This window comes from Oryzias melastigma, linkage group LG18, assembly GCF_002922805.2.
Source record: "Oryzias melastigma strain HK-1 linkage group LG18, ASM292280v2, whole genome shotgun sequence".
In the NCBI taxonomy this organism is placed as follows: domain Eukaryota; kingdom Metazoa; phylum Chordata; class Actinopteri; order Beloniformes; family Adrianichthyidae; genus Oryzias; species Oryzias melastigma.
Window position 1 is genome coordinate 19,829,630 of NC_050529.1, and position 22,420 is coordinate 19,852,049.

General features: G+C 42.5%; 1 protein-coding gene and 1 long non-coding RNA gene across 3 annotated transcripts; one reads left to right on the plus strand and one right to left on the minus strand.

Moving 5' to 3' along the window:
• Positions 1 to 207: 207 nt before the first annotated feature.
• Positions 208 to 21,101, minus strand: gc2 (guanylyl cyclase 2). Of its 2 annotated transcripts, XM_024288082.2 has the most exons (26): positions 21,021 to 21,101; positions 19,889 to 20,021; positions 19,577 to 19,812; positions 18,050 to 18,178; positions 17,770 to 17,949; positions 17,586 to 17,703; positions 16,685 to 16,986; positions 16,481 to 16,612; positions 15,961 to 16,064; positions 15,476 to 15,594; positions 15,308 to 15,392; positions 15,099 to 15,195; positions 14,828 to 14,950; positions 13,835 to 13,915; positions 12,154 to 12,330; positions 11,695 to 11,851; positions 11,456 to 11,605; positions 10,749 to 10,897; positions 10,505 to 10,668; positions 10,177 to 10,369; positions 9,922 to 10,096; positions 9,750 to 9,848; positions 9,256 to 9,350; positions 9,089 to 9,174; positions 6,154 to 6,254; positions 1,103 to 1,225 (listed from the first exon to the last, which is right to left on the minus strand). In XM_024288082.2, the coding sequence occupies exons 2-25, from the start codon at positions 19,953 to 19,955 to the stop codon at positions 6,155 to 6,157; spliced, it is 3,318 nt and encodes a 1,105-aa protein (XP_024143850.1). In that variant the 5' UTR covers positions 19,956 to 20,021; positions 21,021 to 21,101; the 3' UTR covers positions 1,103 to 1,225; position 6,154. The 2 variants fall into 2 exon arrangements, with proteins under 2 accessions (XP_024143849.1, XP_024143850.1); XM_024288081.2 differs by lacking the exon at positions 6,154 to 6,254 and having other exon boundaries at positions 208 to 1,225.
• On the plus strand, positions 18,618 to 21,838 carry LOC112155984. Its single transcript, XR_002920889.2, has 3 exons — positions 18,618 to 18,723; positions 21,038 to 21,150; positions 21,333 to 21,838. It is a non-coding gene; the product is annotated as an uncharacterized LOC112155984 (long non-coding RNA).
• Positions 21,839 to 22,420: the final 582 nt, after the last annotated feature.

Consider the following 22,420-nt stretch of genomic DNA (forward strand, 5'->3'; position numbering starts at 1 on the left):
GGGTTTCCACAGCAAAATTAATCAAATTTTTCAAGATGGAATTTTCTGTTTTTGCATGATTTTATATCTAGTGTTTGAATACAACTTGAAAAAATGACAAAATAAAAGTAGTGTCACATAGGAGATGTTGTACTGAATAAAATGATACCAAATAAGCAGCATGTAGTCTTTCAAATTGAAAATACAGAGGTAAATTCAAAAGTAGACAAAAACTGAGTCTGTGCAATTGATTTTGTTGATCTGTGTGTGTGTGTTTATTTGTGTGTGTGTGTTTGTTCAAGTGTATGTGTAGGTTTGTGTATATGCGTATATAGATGCCTGGGTGTTTGTGAGTTTGCTTGTGTATTTGTGCTTGTATGTAAATGTGTATGTGTTTGTGTGTGTCTCTGTAGCCTTGTGTTTGTGCATGCACATGTGTGTGTTTTTTGTGTATGGTGTTTCTGTCTGTGTGGTAAGCTTCTGTGAGCCACGTGCACACACACGTGCACTAAATGGATCAGCTGGATTAATCTGACTCCACTTGTTGCAGAAGCCTTCTTGTAGTTCCGCCTCTGTCCACTGTGTGGTGCTGCAGGCTGCCTGGTAGAGCAGCAGGAACTGCCGGGAAAATGAACTTTGACCATTTTTCAGTTGGAACTGACTTTATTTCTGTGTTTTCCTGTGAGCACCAAAACCCCTCCCCAAATCCCGTCTGTGATCGACAGCAGTTTGCCTTCATGTCTGCCTTAAATGAGGTTGCCTCATCTCATAGAAACAACACACTTCATCTTCTTCAAGATTCATTGTAAAGACAGAAGCAGCAGATTGAAGACATTTGTTTCCACAAACAATTTAAAAATAAATACTCATTTCATTGACCTTATAGAGTTCCCCTTTATAAAAGCTGACCCACATCACCCTGACAAAGTAAAGGAGAAGATAAGCTCCTTCTCTGCTGCTGACAGACTCTCTCTGAGCCCTGCTTTGCTGAGTCAGTATGTTCAACTCCTATTGATAGGCTCCATCTCCTCAGTCCGAGCCTGTGGCACACAGACACAGTAATCCTTCCTCTTCGTCAGCTGACCTGCAGGGTGGGGGCAGCAGCAGACAGTCCAGTGGTCAGTGGTGCGTCATCATTACGTTTCCTTCGTCTTCAGGCATGTAGAGCTGCGTCACGACCCGGACATGAGAGATCTTCTTCACTGCCTTGTGAAACACTTGCTTCATGTCCCGGGACTCCTTCATGCTAAAGGAGGGAAGGAGGAAGGACGAAGGTTAACTCCGGAAATGAAAAGAGATGTCATCTAAAACAGAGAGGTTGGAGGAATAGTCCGGCATTTCTGGCAGGCTGCAGTTTCTCCACTCTTCTCCTTGATGCTACGTTCACACCCGACACATTCTCACTCTCAAGTCATCGCGTATTGATGTTTGGTTAAGGACCCCTCACTTTTTGACGTTAAGGGTGTCCCCAACTTTTAATTTTTTATGTGATGGCTGTTCCCATTACCTTTGTCCTCTCTTATGGGGTCCATTGAGGTGTTAGCCCTTCCATGACAAAGGTGGACAAGACTTCATGTCTGTCATTGACACTAGTAAAGTTTAAGAATCATTGAAAAAAAAAAGTTCAGCGCACTGTCTTGTGGAGTCCAGATGACCCCACTTTTAATGTAAACAAGTCTAGGAGAGCGGAAGAGATATGATCCCACGCCTGTCTACCGGTCTAGTACCATGTTCTAGAGCGCACCGGATGCTGTACCAGATGCAGTAAGGGACCAAGACCGGATGCGAGCCGGTACCGGGTTAGGGTGCTGGTACTGGAAGCGTCCCGAGGACCAGTCCTCGTCCAGTACTGCATCCAGTACAACATCCCAGGGTTGTGGTCCCTTGATTTTACGAAGAGGAAGAACATTAAAAAAAAAAAAAAAAAAATTGTTAAAAAGTGACGCTTAACCAAAAGTCAATATGTGACGACTTGAGAATGTGTTGTCACATCAAGAAGGTGACGTTTGTTTGTGGATGTGAGTTTAGTAAGTGGTGTTCACAACCCAGTTGTTCACTACTCGGTTCTAGCACACGTCTGACACCTACAGTTAGGAAAGGCTTGAAGTGGCGCAAATGTTGCAAATCTACGGTATGTAAGTATGAAAGGCTGCACCACAATTATTAAGTTCTCACCCATGATCAATTTTCAAATGGTTGGGACTTCAGTAAAATTAAAATGACACCATCTATACTTTGCTACCAAGTCCTTGATTGGTTAAAGGGTAACCAAACCCTAAATCCTCTATAATGAGGCTTTATAAGTGCGGTCCGTTGGTCATTGACACATTTTTTGACAAATTATAATAAACTTATTTAATTCTTGAAAATATAGTAAAAATAAAAAAGAAACTGTGTACTGCCCCCTACAGGTTAAAACGAGACATTACAGTTGAATTTTGTGATTGGTCAACTGGTGTAAGTTCCAGAAGTTTCCCATCATCATGCTCTACAGCTCCAGTATAAAAGCCCCGCCCATCTCTGATTCTGTAACAGTCGGTTGTGTTAGCTTTAGTATTGCTCTACTGGTTTCTACAACTTTCCAGTGGACTTTGAAGTTAGGGAACATTGGTTGAGTCCAATTGGCATTGAATCCAGAAATCTCTGCCCTGGTGATGGGATTTGAAATGAACATTTTACTCTGGATTCTTTGCTTAATACGATAGCCTTTATTAAATATGATGCTAGCTGCATTTTACCACTCTCGGACAGAGGTCCCCTTCGGACTTGCAAACCCTCAGCTATGCTGGTGGCCCCGCTCTTTGGACCAGACAAAAAAAATCCTTAACCTCCTCAGAAAGTTCTGTGGAGAAACTTGCATCATTTTCCCCGGTACCACTCTCTATATTGAAGACCCAACGTATGTTACATAAAGCTAACCTAACTGCCAATCATAGATCAAAGCTACACTCAACCCCCTTTTTTTGGGGCATTTCTCAAATCTGTGCCAAGAATTGAGTCAGGCTCCAACTACGTAGTTTGGTTACCCTATAAAGTATGACCTGGTTTGGCTTTCAATGCTCGATTGATGGCCTGAAAATTTGGACCAAGAGCCCAAAAGATTTGTAGAAATTTGTGTATCAACGCATGAACACGAGAGTTTTGAACACCCTACCCTGAATCGCACATATTGTACGTTTACATAGATTCCTCAGTGGAAGTGGTTGCTTGAATGTTGCAGACGGCGGTGTGAATGTAGCTTCAAAAGCAGCAGGAAGATCTTCTCAACAGTAATTTGCACCAACAAGTTTTCCCATATCTTGTTGAAAGTTGTACCAGACATGCAGAGGCACAAAAACACAAAAGCACCAGTGTTGACATTCTATCAACCACTGAAACTCTTCAACTGTTGACGCAATTATCATAATTCCGGTGGATTCTTTAAGTCTTTTCTTTAAGTCAGATTCAGTTGATTTACAATGGTTGCGTAAATGGACGAAGAGTTCCAGTATTTCTAAGAACATTTCTGTGTCACTGGCGACATCTCTAGTGTTAAAGGGTTAACAAGAAGAGGGGTAGGGGCGTTAGCACACAAGCAGCTATTAACTACAAAGACATTTGTCTCAATAGCTCACAGACAGACAAACAAACGTACAGCAGAAGTTATTTGACCTCTAGGAGTCAAGGAATATCTGCCTTTAGGGTCAAACAGGGAGCACACAGGGAGACACAACACCACACTCATTTGCTTACGCCCCCCATCACATGACAATGTCTTCAACCTCCACCTGTGTTCATCTCTTTTACCCTTGTTTTCTTTAATGTCTTGCATTTCATTGAGTCTTGGCGTTAGTTTGCTTGTCGAACTCAGTGACAAAAAAGTCACCAACATCTCTGCAAGCATTTTTAAATGTGAAAATATTTAGTGAGATTTCAAAGGCTTTTGGGTTAGTTTGTTAGCTGTCTTATTCCACTGGGCACGGACATATCTATAGGGTATCTACATCATGGCTATTTCAATATTTAGAGCTATATACATGTTATGCACTAGATATGCAACAAATCATTGACCTATTGTCATTTAGATCTCCATCAGACAACTTTCCCACAACTATTTTTCACAATAAAACACCGCGATTGACAAATGCAATAATATTTTTGTATCTAAACAGACTGTAGAGATGAAAATAAACATACCCATGATGGCAAAAACAAAAAAAAACTATAGCACAAGTGCTGTCGACCATCGCAGAAAAATGCGCATCTGGTGTGAATTGCAGGAGAGAGCGGATGCTGCATGCACTGCACTCGGTCCAGTGTGAATCTAGCGTTAGGGTTCATTAAATAGTGTAATTAAATAACATAAAGTATCATTTACAACAGGATGTCAGGATCCAGGGCTTGACGGCTGGTGTTCCAACCAATTTGCCATTGAAGCTCCTTATTGGCTAAACATACCTGAATCCAGGGGTCCAGCCCTTGAGGCCTTTGAGTCTGACACCCCTGATTTTGAAGGTTCATTAATGGTGGTTTTGCGTGCTTTCAAGGCTATCTTGGAAACTTTCAATGATCCAACAGAGGAGAGTATTTGTAAAAATGATCAAGATGATGTAATGATGTAATATATATATATTGGATTGTTGTTTTGGTGCAGGTTTCTGAGACCCTTTGACCCCTGGTACATATTAGTAAGTGTTGGCTACTTCTTGGAATGTAGAATTTTGTGATTACTAGTTCTTTGTGAAGAACATTTCAAAAATAATTGTTCATTGCATTTCTTGTAAATGTTCAAAACTACATTAACAAACATCTAAAATATCTCAGTATTAGATGACAACAAATGGATGTGTAGGAGACCATTATCTTTCTTGGTAGACCTCTAATAGAGTAACAAAATAAATTTGTGTGAGTTGTCCAGTAGACATCTACTGCAGGTGTGTATTGATTATCTAATAGACATCTTGTGTGTGGTTAGGCTGTGCTTTGATCTCTGGTTGTTTTTTTCTTTGTTTTGATTACGTTAACATAGCTGTGACTTGAAAGCATAAAATGATGATGAACAGTTTGTGTTGCACAACTAAAATGTAATGAGACTGAAAAGAAAAGTATTTGGACGACCTACAACTGCCGACAATTATCATATATATCCATAGTTCAGTCTAATGACGGCACAACTCTTTTCTTGCCCTTTGTTTAGAAATGATAGTCTGCTGGTGGAACGTATTTTTTTTGCGTGGAAATGAGTGAACTAGTTAAACAGGATTAATCAACTATGGCTGTTTTTTATTCTCTTCTGAAATTGAAACACAAATGTTAAAATGTCATTGAGTTGTGGTTTAGATTGGCACACACAAGCCAAACTTTCTGTATCCTTTTTTGCTTGTTTGTTTGTGGGCTTTAGAATCCATTGTCTTTTACTCTCATTGGCTTAAAGTAATTGGCGGCGAAGAGTCATAAGATGTTTCCAAACATTACCTTAAAAACCCTTTGAAACACCCTCAAACACCCACAGGGATATACGTCCACAAATGGTCCAGGAACATCATTTAACTTACACTCAAATGCCTTCAGACCCTAAATGATACCTGGGAAAACCCATAAATAACCATCAAAAGCAACAAACATCAGGACTCACGAAACAAAATGACTGCAAACCAAAAAACTTGCCAAAAATGTTAAATGAAACGCCATCAAACACAAACAGTCATGGCGGCTTTTGAGGCTGTTAGTGGGACAGACAACGAAAATATCTTTTTGTTTTTGGAGCGAGAGCAGCTGATGCAACATTTTTGGAAATATAAACTTGTAAAGTAGAAGAACTGAGTTTTGTCACAACAATAGTTTGCTTTTCCGGACAGAAGCCCCACATTCCTCACCTGAACTGTCTCTAAATGTTGGCTGAGAAAAGCCTCCGGTCCGTACGGATTCCAGTGCAACAGCAATGCAGTCAGAAACTATCTTTGGGATGGGGAGTTGGTGTCTCCCAACATGCTGACATTAGGATACATGTTTGAAGAACCGTTGCACCAGAACCAGTATTGGACCGGCTGCGTCCCCTCGAGTTGTGTTCATAAAGAGCAAACAGGAACACCAGAGACAGTCGCCCCCCACCCCCACCAAACTTTTTGGGCAAAGTACATGAGACGCCAACCAAGTCAGTAATGTTATACATTGTTTGATAATGCATAACACTACCTCAGTTTTTCTTCTTTGCAAGTTGTTCCTGTTGCTGTTTCTCGGCTTTCCGTTTCTTGTACTGGGCTATCTCGGCCATCTGCAGCCCATGGGCCATTTGCCTGTTGAGACGAAGTGAACAGGATGATCACAGCACACACACAAATAGAAGTCCTGCACTGTGGAGGGGTTCTTAAAGAAGCCAGGAAGGATTTGGTGGATGTAGCCAGTGCAAAGGTCCTCGACTTTCACCGAAGCTGAGCTTCAGGCCGAGGAGCTGCAGGAGATCCTCGTCACATGCTTCAGCTTCTGTTTGTGGTTTTGAACAGAGATGAACTCTGCAGAAGTCACCCATTGTCCAATACGACAAGTCTGCACAAGTTCACAAGGATCAGGGCTGATGAATCTTGGTCCTAAAGTTCTCCCCTCCATACATTCTTGATGATCATCTGGAACAGTCTTGTTCAAACAACCAGAACCTTAACTCACCAGATCCAGCTCATTCGTGGTGAGTTAAACATGCATAATGGTAGCTCTGGAGGATCAGGATCCAGCAGCCCTGACAAGAATGAACCATTGAAGTCTACAAGGATTTGGTACCAAAGGAGAGCAAAGCTCATGCCTTTGATCAAGGGCGCAAATGACCTTTCTACATGTCGTTCCTCTGGAAAGACTACTTCTTGAGAAGATAAAGAGCATCCCGTGGAAAACAGGCATCAAATTTTTACAAACAACTCTTTTAATCACAGATCGCTCACTGTCAAGCAGTGCTGGTTGTCATGGAAACCTATATTCCTCCCCTCCCCAGAACAATGCCTTGGCGCCCCTCTTTTCTAGCTCCCCTGACTGGCCGTCAAGTGCACGTTGCTACAAGGGTGGACGTGTGAGAGGCTGTTTGTGCAGAACTGCCATCTTTGTGAATCAATATTGCTTGTATGTTGATGTTTTTCTGCTTGTACTTCAATCTATGCTGTTAAACTGAGACACAGATTAAGATGCTTGATTTTTGACATCATATCCTGCCCACCCTCATGTGTCTTTCTGGGCGATTAGCGCTGCCAAATGTCATGGCTGCTGCCCACCACTGGACAACATGTCTTTGTATGTGTTGCCCAACCACCACCAGTATCCTCTAGTGGGATTAATAAAGTATATTTCCTTCATTCATTTTGTCTCCATTGGCAAGGTAACTGGGTACAGCTGTAGTCATGAGGTCAAAACGGTCAAAACCACAACTGAGAGATGGTTCACCTGGACTGTGGGTGTCTTGAGGCAATGGAAGGAAGACTATGAAGATCTTTTCAATCTCCCATCTTACATAAGAGCCTGCAGACTTGGGGCCAAAGTCCTGAGAAGAGGGTCCGGTTGGTAGTTAAACCTCAGTTGTAGGAGAAACAATGTGGTTCTGTTCTTGGAAACTGGAAAAGATTTTTCCCCTTGCTGAAATCCATGAGGGCTCCTGGGTACAAATGAAGAAGGAGCTTGGATCTACCAGCCAGAAGTCAGTCAGATTTGCTTTTGTGAAAGTTTGACACCTTCTGGGTTATCCTTGTATTCTATTCACAACTATGATGGAGAGAATTTCTCAATGCAGCCAAGTGGAGGAAGAAGAAGGAGAATCAATCTGAAGCCATTAAATGGTGGAATGTCTTCTCCTGGTAAGAAATGAATGAAACCCCCATTCCCTTCACAGGGGGAGGAGTTTAAGTAACTGTTCACAGTCATAAAGAAAGAAGCAGGAGATCTGTGAGCCTACACTGTAATGGACTTTCAAATTGTTGTGTTGCAGAGAGATCAAAGTCTGAAGACAAAATCTCAGTTTACCAGTCAATCCATGCCCCTCCACCAACCCTAGCCATGAGATCACAAAAAACGGAAGGGTGGGCTAGATTCTCCTTAGAAATTGAAGTTCAGACATCCAGGAAGACCTTAAATCAGAGGAGGAAGTTTGGACATCTGGAGAGAACGACACTGGGATGCCATCAACGTCAGGTGTTTCAGACATATCCAACCAGACAATCTCCTGGTCTGAAAGTTTTTCCCACTTTTTCAAACATCATAATCTCGACAAGGCAAATGAATATGGCACCTAAGGTACACATAGGCCATCCAAAGCACTTTACAATCATGCAAAAGTTTTAAATTAAATGTAGAGGGAACAATTATTTGCAAAACTACACTCCCTTTCATATTTAAAATCTTGTGAAATAAACAATTGTCAGAGAACAATTTAATGTGAAACCTAAAAAAAGGTTACATTTATTTAAAAAACAGACATTTAAGTAAAAAAAATTCTTTAAGATGTCTTTTTAAAAAATATAAACTGTAAAAAGAATAACACACATTATCCTATTTAGAAGTGCAAAGTACTGAGAAAGAATATTCTGAATATTTGTGGAGATTGTAGTTGCTGGGACCTCAGAATCTAGTACTTTAGCTGCAAATTTCTGGTGAAATTTAAAGTGACTTCTTGGAGGTGCACATTTTATTCTCTGGCAGCGACTTGCATATAAAAAAAAATCCTAAGAAATAAAGGGATGTAGACTTGAATTAACTCAACCACAAGGCAAATTTGGCCCACAGGCCAGACTTTGGACATATCCTTAGACATTTGCATGTCCTGGAGGATTTGGATGAAGTGGGAGAAAGGGAGGTTCCACACAAAAGGAGAATGATGAATGCCAAAAAACCTCAACAAAAAAAACAAACCCAGATAAAAGTAATTTTTCGAGTATGTGCCAGGACATCCACAGTGGCTACATGAAACTCAAGCGTCTGTTTTTCAAATTAATATATGAACTTACTTTATTCATTTAAAATAAATGTGATCATTTAAAATTATTTCAGTGCAGGACTCAGATGATGAGAAAAGTCTGAAACTAGAGGGGGATGGGGAAGGGAGTGACAAGACGAACTAGACTAGTGCAAGAGGAGAAGAATGGAAATGCTTCCATACCCAGACTTGAGCTCTGGAGGAACCGGCAGAGGTTTTGTGAATCCGACTCTTCCCACAAGCCAGAAGGTTTCCTCTGTTCCTTTCCCCTGAGAAAACATGACAGTCAAAGTCTGCATGTCTGAAGACCTGAAGACGACAAAGTGGCTCTGCGGTCTTTGAGTTTATACCCTGACTTCTGTTCGGCCTCTAAGCTCCAGCTTGTAGCCCAGATTGAGCTCCTTCAGGACCTTAACGGTGCTCTCATGCACGTGGATCCTGTAAGCTGGAGGCGAATGAAGACAAATGTATCAAAGATTATCTTCATTTCCAAGTGGTTGTTGAGGAGAAGTAACAAATGGATCAATCATCAAGGATCCTGACTCATATTTTTGTGACATCTATGAAGTATTCCGCTGACAAAAAAACGTTGGAAGAGCATACTTCTGCTGCTTTGAAAAGGAAAGCTCTATCCATCAAGGAGCCCAAATACCATATTTTACCGTCATTTGTAAAATATCCTAAACTAGAATTGAGAGCAGAAGCAACAGCTATCAAACTATTCTTTTTTTAAATCAACTTTATGTTTCAGTTGAACTCTCTGGTTCTGCTACAGTCTTACCACCTCAAGGAGAACCAGAATTTTTCTCTTCTCAGTCCCCCAATTCCAAAAAAACATACTCACGCATCCCACTGGACTCCATTCGAGAGGCCGTGGTCACGGTGTCTCCAAACAGACAGTAGCGTGGCATGGTGAGACCCACCACCCCTGCTACACACGGACCTACAACACACCTTTGTATCATTTCCAAAGGGAGCATATTGACCCCAAACACACCCCACGGTTCTCTTCACACCTGTATGGAGGCCTATCCGGATCCTGACAGGAACATCGGGCATGTGTCTCATTTTGAAGGTTCCCACGGCGCTCAGAATGTCAAGAGACATGTTGGCTATTTCTGCAGCATGGCGGTTGTCATTCAGGACAGGAACACCTGAAGAAACCATGTAGGCATCTCCGATTGTCTCTACCTGGAGCACAAAAAGCAACAACAGTTATATCAGTATGTTCAACAGACAAAGTGTCAAAGGTCCTCATGAGATGCTTTCACCTTGTAGACATCATGGTTGCCAATGATAGCGTCGAAGAGCGTGTAAAGGTCATTAAGGAGATCAACCACCTCAATGGGTTCGCTGTTGGCAGAGATGGTGGTGAAGCCCACGATGTCGCTGAAATAAAGCGACACGCTGTCGAAGTACTCCGGTTTCACTGTACCCCCCACCATCAGAGCCTCTGCCACAGAGCTGTAGAAGTGTTCACACAAGTCGCCATCATGTTGAGAATTGGTCACGGGAAAAAGGTGCGCACCTATGTGCATGTGTGGAGTGTGAATGCGTAGCATGTGTATATGTGGAGTGTGCACGAGTGTCGTAACCCACGGAGGCAGCATCTGCGTCAGCAGCTTCTCTGTCTTTTGCTTCTCAATCTCCAGCTCCTCCGTTCGTTCTCGGATCAGCTCCTCTAGGTTGGATGAGTACTGCTCCAGCATTCTCAGCATTGAGTCAATGATGTTGGTCTTCTTCCCTTTGTTAATGTTCTTGAACTTACATCACAAAAGAACCAGCTTAGCACCCACCAGAAACCCAAGAAGAACATCATCTACTAGTTCTCTGTGAAGCAGACCTGGTCGAAGATGTCCTCGAAGGTGGGCCTCTTGTCTGGCGTTTCAGTCCAGCACTGCTTCATCAGCTGGATGCACTCCATCGGGGCGTAGTCGGGGCTGACCACCGGTCGGCACAGAGGGGGAGGTCTACGCACCTTTTCTATAATTTCTGAAGAACACAAAAAAATCTGCTGATGTGTATCAGCAATATTGTGCATTCCAACAAGATCAAGCATTGAAATACTGTGTTTCTGGGAGATCCACATGGTATAATACTCGGTAAGCTGGGTAGCATCCTGGAAGACACTATTAGATGGACTGGCAACCCATCCTGCCCAATAGTGGCTGGGTCAGGCACCAGAAACCCCGTAGCCCCAAAGGGGATTAAGCAGGTATTAGGAAATGGATGGATGGTTCATAATACAAGAATTGTCTCTGAATTCCAAAAAGCTCTGGATCGTCCATGTTTAATCAAACATGATTCCATTTTTTGGATTCTTTTCATAACTCTGTTCTACAAACAAGGATATATTATGTTCATAGTCCCTTGTGGTATAACCCAGCTACTCCCAACAAGCAGAGGAAACACAGAGCTACTACTTTAGGAAAAGTAGTCTCCAGAATCTATCCATCCATAAACTTTTTTAACTCCAGCAAATCTCAGTTTGCTTGTTTGTGACTTCCTAGCTTCACGGGAACATGTTCATGAACTCAAATTTAGTCTTACCTGCGTCAGACAGGTCCAGCATGCAGAAAGGAGGCCCTCTGATCACCACCTCCTGCATGATGATGGCAAAGCTGTAGACATCTGCAGTCAGAGTCCCGTGGACCCCTGCCTGTCCACTCCTCAGGACCTCTGGAGCTGTCCATAGCAGTTCTGCAGAGAACAGAAGCAGTTACTCCATTCCGTGATAATGAAATTTTCTCTTCTGTATTCTGCAGACTGAGACTCTGATGTACTGTCACCTTCAGGACGAGCTTCAGTGTAAGGAAACCTTTGGGACTCCAGGACCTCATTGTAGCCATAGTCTGTTACTTTGAGGACAAAACGCCCATCTACCACACAGTTTCGAGACTTGAGACGGGTGTGACACACTCCACGGTGATGAAGGTACTTCATTCCCTGAAAGAGAGAAGGTCTTCACACATTTGCTCATCGTCCCTTTAATAATAGTCATCCAGGAGATGAACTTCTGAAGTAGGAGAAGTAGTAAGAGACACCCTGAAGCTTGGACTGCAATGAAAAGTCCTCATAGCAACTCAGTGCAAACTAGGACTAAATATGGACAAATAGACCTGTCAGGAAGTTGACTTTGTTGTCAATATTTGAATCTGGTGACAGTGTCAGAGAAGAGGTCTCTGTGAAGATACTGTTGGTTATTCTACGCAATACAAAAAGCAGAACTCATCTACTCATCATCTAACCTTGATCAAATCCAGCAGTAAAGAGGACTTGAACATCCAGTCCAGTTTGACATCTTCATTCAGCAGGAGGTCCTCCAGGCTGCCTCTGGAGCAAAACTCTGTTACGATGGCGAACACTCCACAGTCGTGAAAGAACCCTAGGAAGGGGTTGACGTTCTCATGGCGCATGTCCTTCATCTGCAGACAGAGGCACCCAATGAAACATTTTTTTTCTCTGCAAAAAGTCACAAATAGGATGAAGAGTGTGACCATCGCAGTCTGTAAAAAACTTGTTTGATTTGTGACTGATGATCATCGAAAGGAGATAGTGTTCATCAAAATGAAAGATGATACCATTGGAAATTGACAGCAGAAGTCTTACGGCTATAGATTCAAACAGCTGTATTAACAATGGTGGTGGACAACATGATCTCCAGCCTCTCTTGGTACTAGCTAAGCTCTTCTTGATGTGGGAGTTGAGGGCCCTTCTGACAGAGGGCTCAACCAAACACGAACAGTAAACTCACGATACTGTTGACTCTGGCTGGCATCTCTTCTGCCATAACACTTACCGATAACCAGGTTATCAGTTAAAAGCTCTGCCTGTTTCTCTTCCTAAGGTTCTAAAACAGATGAATCAACTGATTGACCATCTGCTTAGTTTGTCCTGGATGGGCACTGATGGGCAACCATGTGTTCAAACATTATGAACAAAAGTATAAAGCACTACTCAGATTCAGACCAGGGAGACCAATCCTCCTATTTTTTCCTAGGTTTCCTATTTTCCCTCATGGGCTTTGAAGTCTCCCAGTAGCTACTGTAGATCTCTCAGTTGAAGCACTTTCTAGTAGCCACTTTAGAGACTCCATCAAGGCAAGGCCCAGGTATTGCTGTTTGGCCTCTAAGCTTAGATCACAGCAAGACCTTTTCCTGCCTTAAAAGCATAAGGATGGAACCCTCTAATTCATTGTGGAAAACCTCAACACACAATGGCTGTGCAGAGGAGCTATTAGCAAAACCACAATAGGTTGTTGTCTCTCTAAACTATAGATTGGAAGAAAGTTCAATCCCTCTCAAGTGGGTTTCAGAGCCCAAACTGTGCATGGAGGCGAGCCCAACATCGTTAGGAGTGCTCTTTTCCTCTGAGTTTGAAGATATTCCTTTTTCCAATGATTATATTCCATTTCAATGGTTAGGGCAGTCAAAGTACCTTCCCTCAATGACCGTCCAAACCACATGGCACCGGGTCCATGTGGACCCTCATACAGGTGGTTGGCCTACGGGAAGGTAATCCTACATATTGTCAACACTGGGCCTGGTTCCAGAGTTGGACCTCGGTGGCGTAAATCCGGGTGATGTAGCAGCCTTGTTCAATTATTTTTTATGAGTGATAGTTCAACTGCTTTTAGTCTGTCTTGTCACCAATGACCCATCTGCCATGGAAGACCCTACCAGAGAGATTAGTCAGACAGCATAGCCCCTAGTTTCAATCAAACTCAAAACCTTATCATCACAATAAGCCAGACTCATTATCAATCCTAGCTTTACTTGCCAATGACATTTTTTTTTTCATTTCCAGACTGGCATTGTGCTCTGAAACCTCTTTGGTGTCAGTTTTGTTCACTTGAAGATAAATTGTAATGTGGTTGTTGAAAACTGGATGTGTACAGAAACTACAAACCTAAGCCCCTTGCAGTCTTACCAGCTCAAACACGTCACTGGTTTTGGGGTTGATTCTCCCAAAGTTTCCATCAGGCAGTCTCTTCAACCAGGCCCAGTCTCCCTGTTAAAGGAAAACAGTGATTTGTAGTGATACACTGGTGTCTTTTGACAGAGCTGCTATTGAAAGAACTAAGAAACTGTAGAGATCTAATGAAGGACCTGAGGGTAACAACCAATTGTCAAATCTTCCAAAATTAAGCACCTTCCAGGGCTGCCATGAATTAAATCTCTGTCCTTATTTGACCAATACCATACTTTCAGTCTCAGTTTGTCTCTCATAAGGTTCGTCTCTTCCTGCCATGTGCAAAATTCTCACTTGATGAACTGTTTTGGACAACAGCTCTCTCTTATACAGTCAATGTTTAGAGCCATTGACTGTATAAAAGAGAACTGGACATAGTGAGTGTGACATCACCCAAAGAAAATCTCCTATTTCAGGCTCAAACTAAATGAAGTCAATTTAGTCACCATTTTTCCACGATATGGACTTCGCCATGTTGGAACCAAACGATGCAAGTAAGCAATGATTGGTTCAAGTTGATCTAAATCAATGTTTCTATAGCAACCACTCTCACTAATCAGGAGTGAGCTTTTTAAAAAGAAATTCTGGAAATTCTGTCAATCAATGTTTGTCAGGCCCTACATGCTTTTATTGAGGCATCTGATTGGCCACTTTATAACTTCAATAACTTGCACTAAAGAAAAGATAAAGTAAGTGAAAAATTAGGAATAGCAATTACATATTTAAAAAGGCACCAGAGCAAGAATAGTTTGGACAAAAATATAGTTATGACAAATAAAATGTCTATTTCTCAATAGAAATCTGCAGAATTTTTGCTTTCTAGGACTAGCAAGTACTTCTATTGGAACACGAGGGGGGAGGGGATACTGTGTCCAGTTCACATATACAGTCTATGGTCTGAACACCTGTTATCGGTTCTAAGGGGAGCTGGGATTGTGATGTTTCGCTGACCTCATAAATGACAACATTGGAGTTTTCATAAGTTGCTGGAGACTGAGAAGAGAGAGGTGTGTTCTGGCTGCATTCAGACAGACTCCGCCCACCGCTTGTCCGGCTGTCGTCCAGACTCAGCTTCTGCAGACAAATGCGTTTAAGATATTCTTTGGTAATAATTCAGAAATTTAAGAGTTAGTCTCACTTGGATAAGGACATTCAGTCTGACTATTTTGCACTGTTTTGTTATAGTTAGATTTTACAAAATGAGACAATAAGAATAGCTAACCTTGTTGCTTAGCGAAGGATTTATGAACGTAACATCTGTAAGAGTCAGCAGGATCTTGTTTGGACCTCTGACCAACCGAATCTGGTTGATGCGTCGTCTATGAAAGTCAAAGAGTCGCAAACAATAGGACAGAGAATTTAACATATTATCTAATGCATCGCATGCTAAAAACTCTAACAGATCCACTGAGTCCTTGAATGACGTCATACCTGATGCAGTACAAGAGGGCGATGAGGAAAATGGCCACGGCAATTGAACCGAAGAACATACTGAAAGTTAAAAAGAGATCCACTCCTGCAACAGGAAAACAGCTGCACTTAGGTGGTGAAAACAGCCTTTAAGAGGGCCTGGAGAAAGATATTTAATCGTCTCCTCACCCCCGGAACAGATGACTCCAGAGGTGAACCAGCAGGCGGCGTCTCTCCTGGGTCCATATCCATGTGGGAAGTGAATGTCCCGACCCAAGAAGCGAACCATGCCAATCTCCATGTCAATTCTGTTGTTTACAGAAATATATTTAAATATATTTATTTCATCTTTATTGGTTTAATGAATAAAAATGAAATTAATTATTAAAAAAAACTCTTAAGGTAAATAGTTTCTGTATATTTTTTAGAAACTAAATTATGTTTTATAAAATAAACAAGTTTTAATACTTTAACATAAACAGTTTACTTTAATTTGAAACTTTTATTCAATAGAAATAAAGAGTATATAAGAGAATATATTTGCCTCAGAGTTGTGTAGAGGTAGTATTACATTTTGAGCCTCAACTAGAATATTTTTGGCAATAGTTTAACAAGTACTGAAACATATCGTTGACTGGAACTGAAGATTATTTGGTTTACATCCTCAGCTCGACCTGTATGTTGGCAACAGATCCAAGGAGGATCCGTCTGTGTCCAGGATGAGGTAGTCTAGCTGAACTGCCCCGGAGCTGCTGGTTTTGATCCGATGACTGAAGCCCTGAAATGTAGATGAGATATTTCTTCACAACAGTCTTTCATATCAAAGTTTTTATGTACTTTGTACATTTTTGAAACCCCAACTATGTGTTTTTAATTTCTAACTCTACTATGAGGAAAAAGTGAGAAATACAGTTGGAAGAAAAAGTATGTGAACCCTTTGGGAGTACCTCAACTTCTGTACAAAATGGACACACAATGGGATTTTTAAAAATCTCAATCTAAACACAACAATGGGGAAAGCATTGTCTGAAATTGCCTGAAAAATCACTTCAATTCATGTTAATTGTGTGTCTAGTTTAAGCATGAAACTACAGCAGCTGTAAGGGAAACCCAACCAGGTGTGTATATTTTGTGTACATACTAATTGGCGGACTTTTTGACCAGATTTTACTGGTGTCAAAGTTTCCTCTTTACCTGGAAGTCCAGGCTACGCGCTTTATGTGCCAGGTTTCCTCCAGATATCCATTCCCCGGAATCCCGGACTCCCTTCATAGCATGAGCCATGAGCAGAACTGAGTTGTAGATGGTACCAAACATAGGAGACACCTGTTGCATGCACAGAGTTAACATCTTCAAATGCTTGCTCTAGGATGATAAACCCCTTCATTCAAATGTTACCTGCTGGGGTTTCAGAGTCCTTGGCACCTCTCCCCTCTCCATGGCTTCCCTGTAGGTCTCATAGAATGATCCATCCGGAGAGTCAATGGTGACGGTAAGAACGGCGTCGTACGCTCTCAGCAGTTTGCTGTTGCTTTTCAGGGCCGGGTAGGTGACGTTGCGGTGGGGCAGGCTGTAGAGCAGAGTATCGTAGGGCACGAAGACCAGGGAGCCATCAGTCATCTTCATGTCATAGGCTGTTTCCAGGAGGAGCTTCTGTGCCGAGCCACCAATCAATACAGAGTGCATGCAGAGGATTACAGCTGGAGGAACAACCACAAGTCAAGAACCTTCAGTTCAAGAGCTCACAGGTGACACAAGTTCTGCCAATTCTATACAATTATTTATGTAACCCTTGTTTACATTAAAAGTAGGGTCATCTGGACCCCACAAGACAGTGCGCTGAACTTTTTTTTTCAATGATTGTGGATCTTTACTGGTGTCCAATGACCGACATAAAGTCTTGTCCACCTTTGTCATGGAAGGGCTAACACCTCAGTGTAAGGGTGGGGTCATCTGGACCCCATAAGAGAGCACAAGGGTTTAAAAAAGGAAAACTGCATTGATCTACTCTGTTACTCGGTGGAGATTTTATCAATGGGGTGGCTGTGGTGCAGCAGTAGGGCGGTCGACTCCTGATCGGAAGATTGTGGGTTCGATGTGTTAAAGTGTCCTTGGGCAAGACACTGAACCAAACATTGGATCTGGTGGAAGGTTGATGCAAGTGTTCTCATGTGTGTGTGTGAGAATGTGTGAATGGGACTGCAAAGCACTTTGGACCTCCAAGGAAGGTAGAAAAGCGCAAAACAAGTATACGCCATCTACCATAAATGCTGTAGTACAGAGTAATGAATAGCTGTACCTCGTATTTCTTGCATCTTATGGACCTTGGACAAAGTCCGCCTGATACCATGAGGCGTGTTCTCCATGAAACTAACAAGTCTGACGGACATACCATGACTTCTCAAAGAGTCAGCTACCTAAAAAGAAACACAATAAATAGCAATCGCCACAACAATTGACAATCAAATTGATTTGATTTTTACCTTAATTGCTGTTTCTACCCAGATGTCCTCATAGGAAGATATTATGGCAACATGAGCCCATCTGAAGTAGCTCAAAAGGTTGTGTAGCACCCACGTGGGCCTCGGCAAGGATCGAGCAAAAGTAGGATGGCTCCGAACATCATCCAACTCGTAACCAACACAAGCCCAAGGAAACACAGCCTTCAACGCAATAGAAAACACAGGGCAACCATTGTCCAATGTTAGAACTGTATTTTTTTCATCAAAAAGATGAATATGAAACAATATTTATAATCATTACTTTGTTCCAGCCTTTACTCAGCATGGAGGCAGCATCACAGTATCCTGGATTGACTGGTCCAATGTACCCCGAGGCTTTTGTGTGGAACCCCACAAACGTCTCAAGCGCCCTGGATGTCTCACAAGGCTCCTGCAGAAAACCATCACGTCATCCAACACTCTGCACCAAGGCTTGCCAGAAAGCTACCCAGTTCGTCAGATATCATCAAATACTCGAGCGTGACTACTTAGATCAGGTGTCCAGTGGATTAGAAAATGCCAGAGGAGGGAATGTTGGAAAACAAGCAGCAATTCTGCCCTAAGTGCCTAACCTTAACTTATATTATATATTGTTGAGACTGAGGCAAATATACAATGAATATTTTTGGAACAATTGAGTGTATGGCTGGTGTTAAACGTAATTTCTACAAAGACAAATACTTTTAGAAAGAAAGCAGACAAAAGCCAGAGTGAGATTTTCTCAGACCAGTGTTGGTATGTTGCTGTCACCGAATCTCCACAAGTCCCTGATTTATTGGAATTTTGGTTGCTAGGTTGCAGAAAAGAATGGTTTAAGAGATAAAAGTTCAACAATAAACTCATTCAAACTTCTCCTCCAGGATGAAAGTGAGCAGTCATGTTCTTATCTTTAGCTACTCCCTTCTGCCGTTCCCAGGATCTCCTTTCTTCCAGATGGTGAGTGGAGAAAAGATCTCACCTTAGCAACTTTCAAAGTGCATGTTTAAACAGCAGTTAGGATAGTAATAAATAAAGTATTTATACTCTTATCAGCCGCCATCTTTGAAATCTTTGTTTTTCTTGAAAGGCTGAATTTGGTGCTTGTACCACAAGATGCATGATTTGTCCCCGGTGGTGCCACACATTCTCAGTCCCAGCTCGTCATATGTGGACGGATGGTTCGGGCTCCCTCTGCGTCACTTTTTGAAGTTTTGAGGGTCCCCAACTTGTCTGCTTTTTATGTGCTTCCCATTAAATCCAGCAACCCTCAGGGGTTACCTGACGCGGAACCGGTACAGTGTTAAGGTTAGGGTACTGGTCCGGTCCGCGTCCCGAGGGTTGGGGACCTCTGAATTTTTCTGCATTGTCTGTGGCCCAGAATCAAGTGGCCCTCAGACCATTACCGATTTACAGCCTGGAGGTTGGAGACCTTTGATTTAATTGGAACACCCAGCACATCGATAAATGACGAGTTGGGGACGTCCAAAGAGTCAAAAAGTGGCGCAGTGGGGGCCCAAACCATACGTCCATATTGATGAGTTGGGAGTGAGAATACGTTGGCTAGTAACAACAAAAAAATGGTCTTTCAACCATATTACAAATCCAAAAATATATATTTCTGTGTGATCATACCAACAATGTATAGTACTAATCTTCATGCAGGTTTTATATTATTGTACTTTCAAAGCAACACAAGATGCTCATAAAAGCTGATAGGACATAATCTTAAATCATACATGTCACAGTATGTTCTCGTATATGTCAACCATTATCAGTTTTTGCTGTAGATGGGGGGTGGGGGGTCCTGTACCTGTAGTACAGCAAAGTCAAAGGCTCCAGCAGACGATAGAGAGGGGTCTCTGTTTATGTGGGTGACGGCGAGCTGCGCCGCTGCGCTTGGAAGGGCCCTGGCAAAGATGGGGTCGCACCCCCATGGTCCAACCACCCCAACCCGAAACCATGCCGCTTGTGCTGAGCAGGGCAGTAAACTCAGGAGGGCCAGGAGGAGGAGCCTGGAGAGGGCATGCTTGGGCCAGGGAGAGAGGACTGAAAAAAAAAAGGAGTACGTTGGTAAGAAGGAGTCAAAGGGGAGGCTGCAATGATGACAACTCAGACTGGTCACCTGAAGTTAAGGCAAATGGGGTGTGGCTTGGAGATTTAGTGGGGAGGCCTGCTCCACGTTGAAGCATTTCACTCCACAGCTCCTCCACGGTTCAGTAGAGGGTGAAGCAGAGCCCATGAAGGTTTGGCCCGTCCTGAAGGGAGCCATTGAAAGCAGAACTTTGTCATCAGAAATAAAGAAGTTTATCAGAAAAGTTTTGTTGAGATTTTTCACGATTTTTCTTTTTGTTGTAGTCAAAAGGTTAAAAGTCAAAGTTGCAAAGATTCCAACGACTAAAATGTCAAAGGAAAATTAGATTCCTAAAGTAGAGTTTTGCCATCAAAGGAGAGAGTTCTAAAAATTGAATGTCTTCCCAGGAATAGAAGGTGTTCTGCATCCTCCAGCTGGATAACAACATCATATGCATCAACAAATGAAATTATCAACTGAAAACACTCAATTTTCTCCCTTTTGAAGTCACAGGGTTGCTGGATCCTATCCTGATTACTGTTGGCCACAGGTGGGGTACACCAGGACCAGTCACCAACCACAAACTTGACCTGGGGACACTTTAGAGAAGGGTGTCAAACTCATTTTGGTTCGGGGGCCACATTCAACCTGTCTGATCTAAAGTGGGCCGGACTAGTAACACAATAGCAAAATAAGCTTTGGTCAACTCGTTATCTGTAGCTTTGCTTTTTCATTTTCTCAGTTGGAAAAAAATGTCTCAACCAATCTAGTAGCCTAATCACTTATTACATTGTTTATTATGTTAATTTCTTGATCTTTTGTTATGCCGGTCTTGCATTTCCTTTGCTTCCCCTAGTGGCGGAATCGCGTATTGTTGTAATTTCTTTAAATAACCATAACTCGCCACAGAAATGGGTTAGAAACTTGCTTTTTTTCTGTGTGACTTGGCTGTATTAAACCACCTGCCGGGTCGAACGTTTGACACCCCTGCTTCAGAGTAACCAATTCATCTGTGAAGCATGTTTTTGGACAGTGGGAGGAAAACTCACGCATGCACAAGGAGAACATGCAAACTCCACACAGAAAGCTCCATCACTCACATGCAGACATGTATGTGCAAACCTATCAAAGCTGGCATATGGGGAAGTTGTAGGTAAACACCAGTCGTCAGCGTTCCTGTTACCTGTTGATATCTTCAAGGGGAACCTCCAGACCTGATGGACCACTGCGACAGCTCCATGACCTCCCCGATGCTCCAGAGCTCTCCTGGAAGAACTAATGCTGGATAACAAAGCAGAAGACCAGCAGGACTTGTAAGTAAAGGACTGCAGAGGTCTGCAGCTCCTGTCTGTCTTATGCAGTAGTGTGACCTGCCTTGTCAGATTAATTTTAATCCACTCAGGATCTGCGGAGGTGTAATCTGCTCGGACCAGCAGGGAAAGTGCTGGAGGTGATGTTCATCTTCAAACTTAAGATTTGATGTTTTTTCTCTCAGATTTCTGGAGGATCAGCAGCAAACGTTGGCGCTCTCATGAACTCGAGACTAAATCTGTCTGATCTGAGCTGGATCCTCTGCAGTTCATTTGGTTGAACCCCAGGGGTCAGTACAGAGCGTGAACAGTAATGTCTATGTCCAGAAGTTCCTGATCCGACCTCGGGATGAACACACTGGAGGCCGAGGTTACAGATGTTTGTCTTCAGCTCAGACTTTTCCTTCTCGTGAGTCTTTTCCAGACATCTGATCAATGTTTTCTGCCTCTGAAGCAGAGCCAAAGGAAGCAGTCCAGATGTGTGGAGCTGGCGTGCCAGAATGATGGGGTCGTTTTTACAATAGATCAAAAGATGATTGGAGTGGGTCTTCAATAAAGAAGCTCAAATGATGATCATGTTGATCCAGCTAACTATCATGTCTGGTCTAGTTAATATGTTTACCTGGATGTTTGTTTGTGTATTAGTCTGCAAAATGAAGTCGAGCTTCACCCAGAGTCTTCATTGGAGTTCTGCAGGTAATTTGGATCCACAGATGCACTGATTGTTAAAAATGCTTTCAATGACAGCAGCAGCCTCTAACAGACAATCCATCATCCAGAAAACCCCATAAATGCAGGAACAATTAAACATGACGCTGGATTAGAGTTTATATCTTTGTAGTTTTTATTTCCATCAAGGCTCTGTTTTCTTACTTCTTTACAGGCGGTCGAGTTGTGTAGAATCCCAGAATAAGGAGAGATCCCCCCGCTTACCGCCACCTCCCCAAACATCAGAGCAAAGCTCCCTGTGAAGATCCGCAGGAACAGTTCTGCAGTCCTAGCAGCCGTGGAACCGGTTCCTGAGTGGACCCAGAGTCAGCAGACTCACTCAAGAGGATCATCTGAGACACGTTTTGTCAGTGAAGTAAAACTTCCTGCAGATCAAATCCTCATTTCTACATCTTCACATTTGACTCCATCTTGCTGTTTGTGTGCGTGAAGGTTCACAAAGACCTCTGCATTGTTTCGCCCAACAGTGTGTCGTATTATGGGATGTTCACGTTTAAGTGGAACGCAGGAATGCACACAGAGGCACACAGGAAGCAGCTCTTTA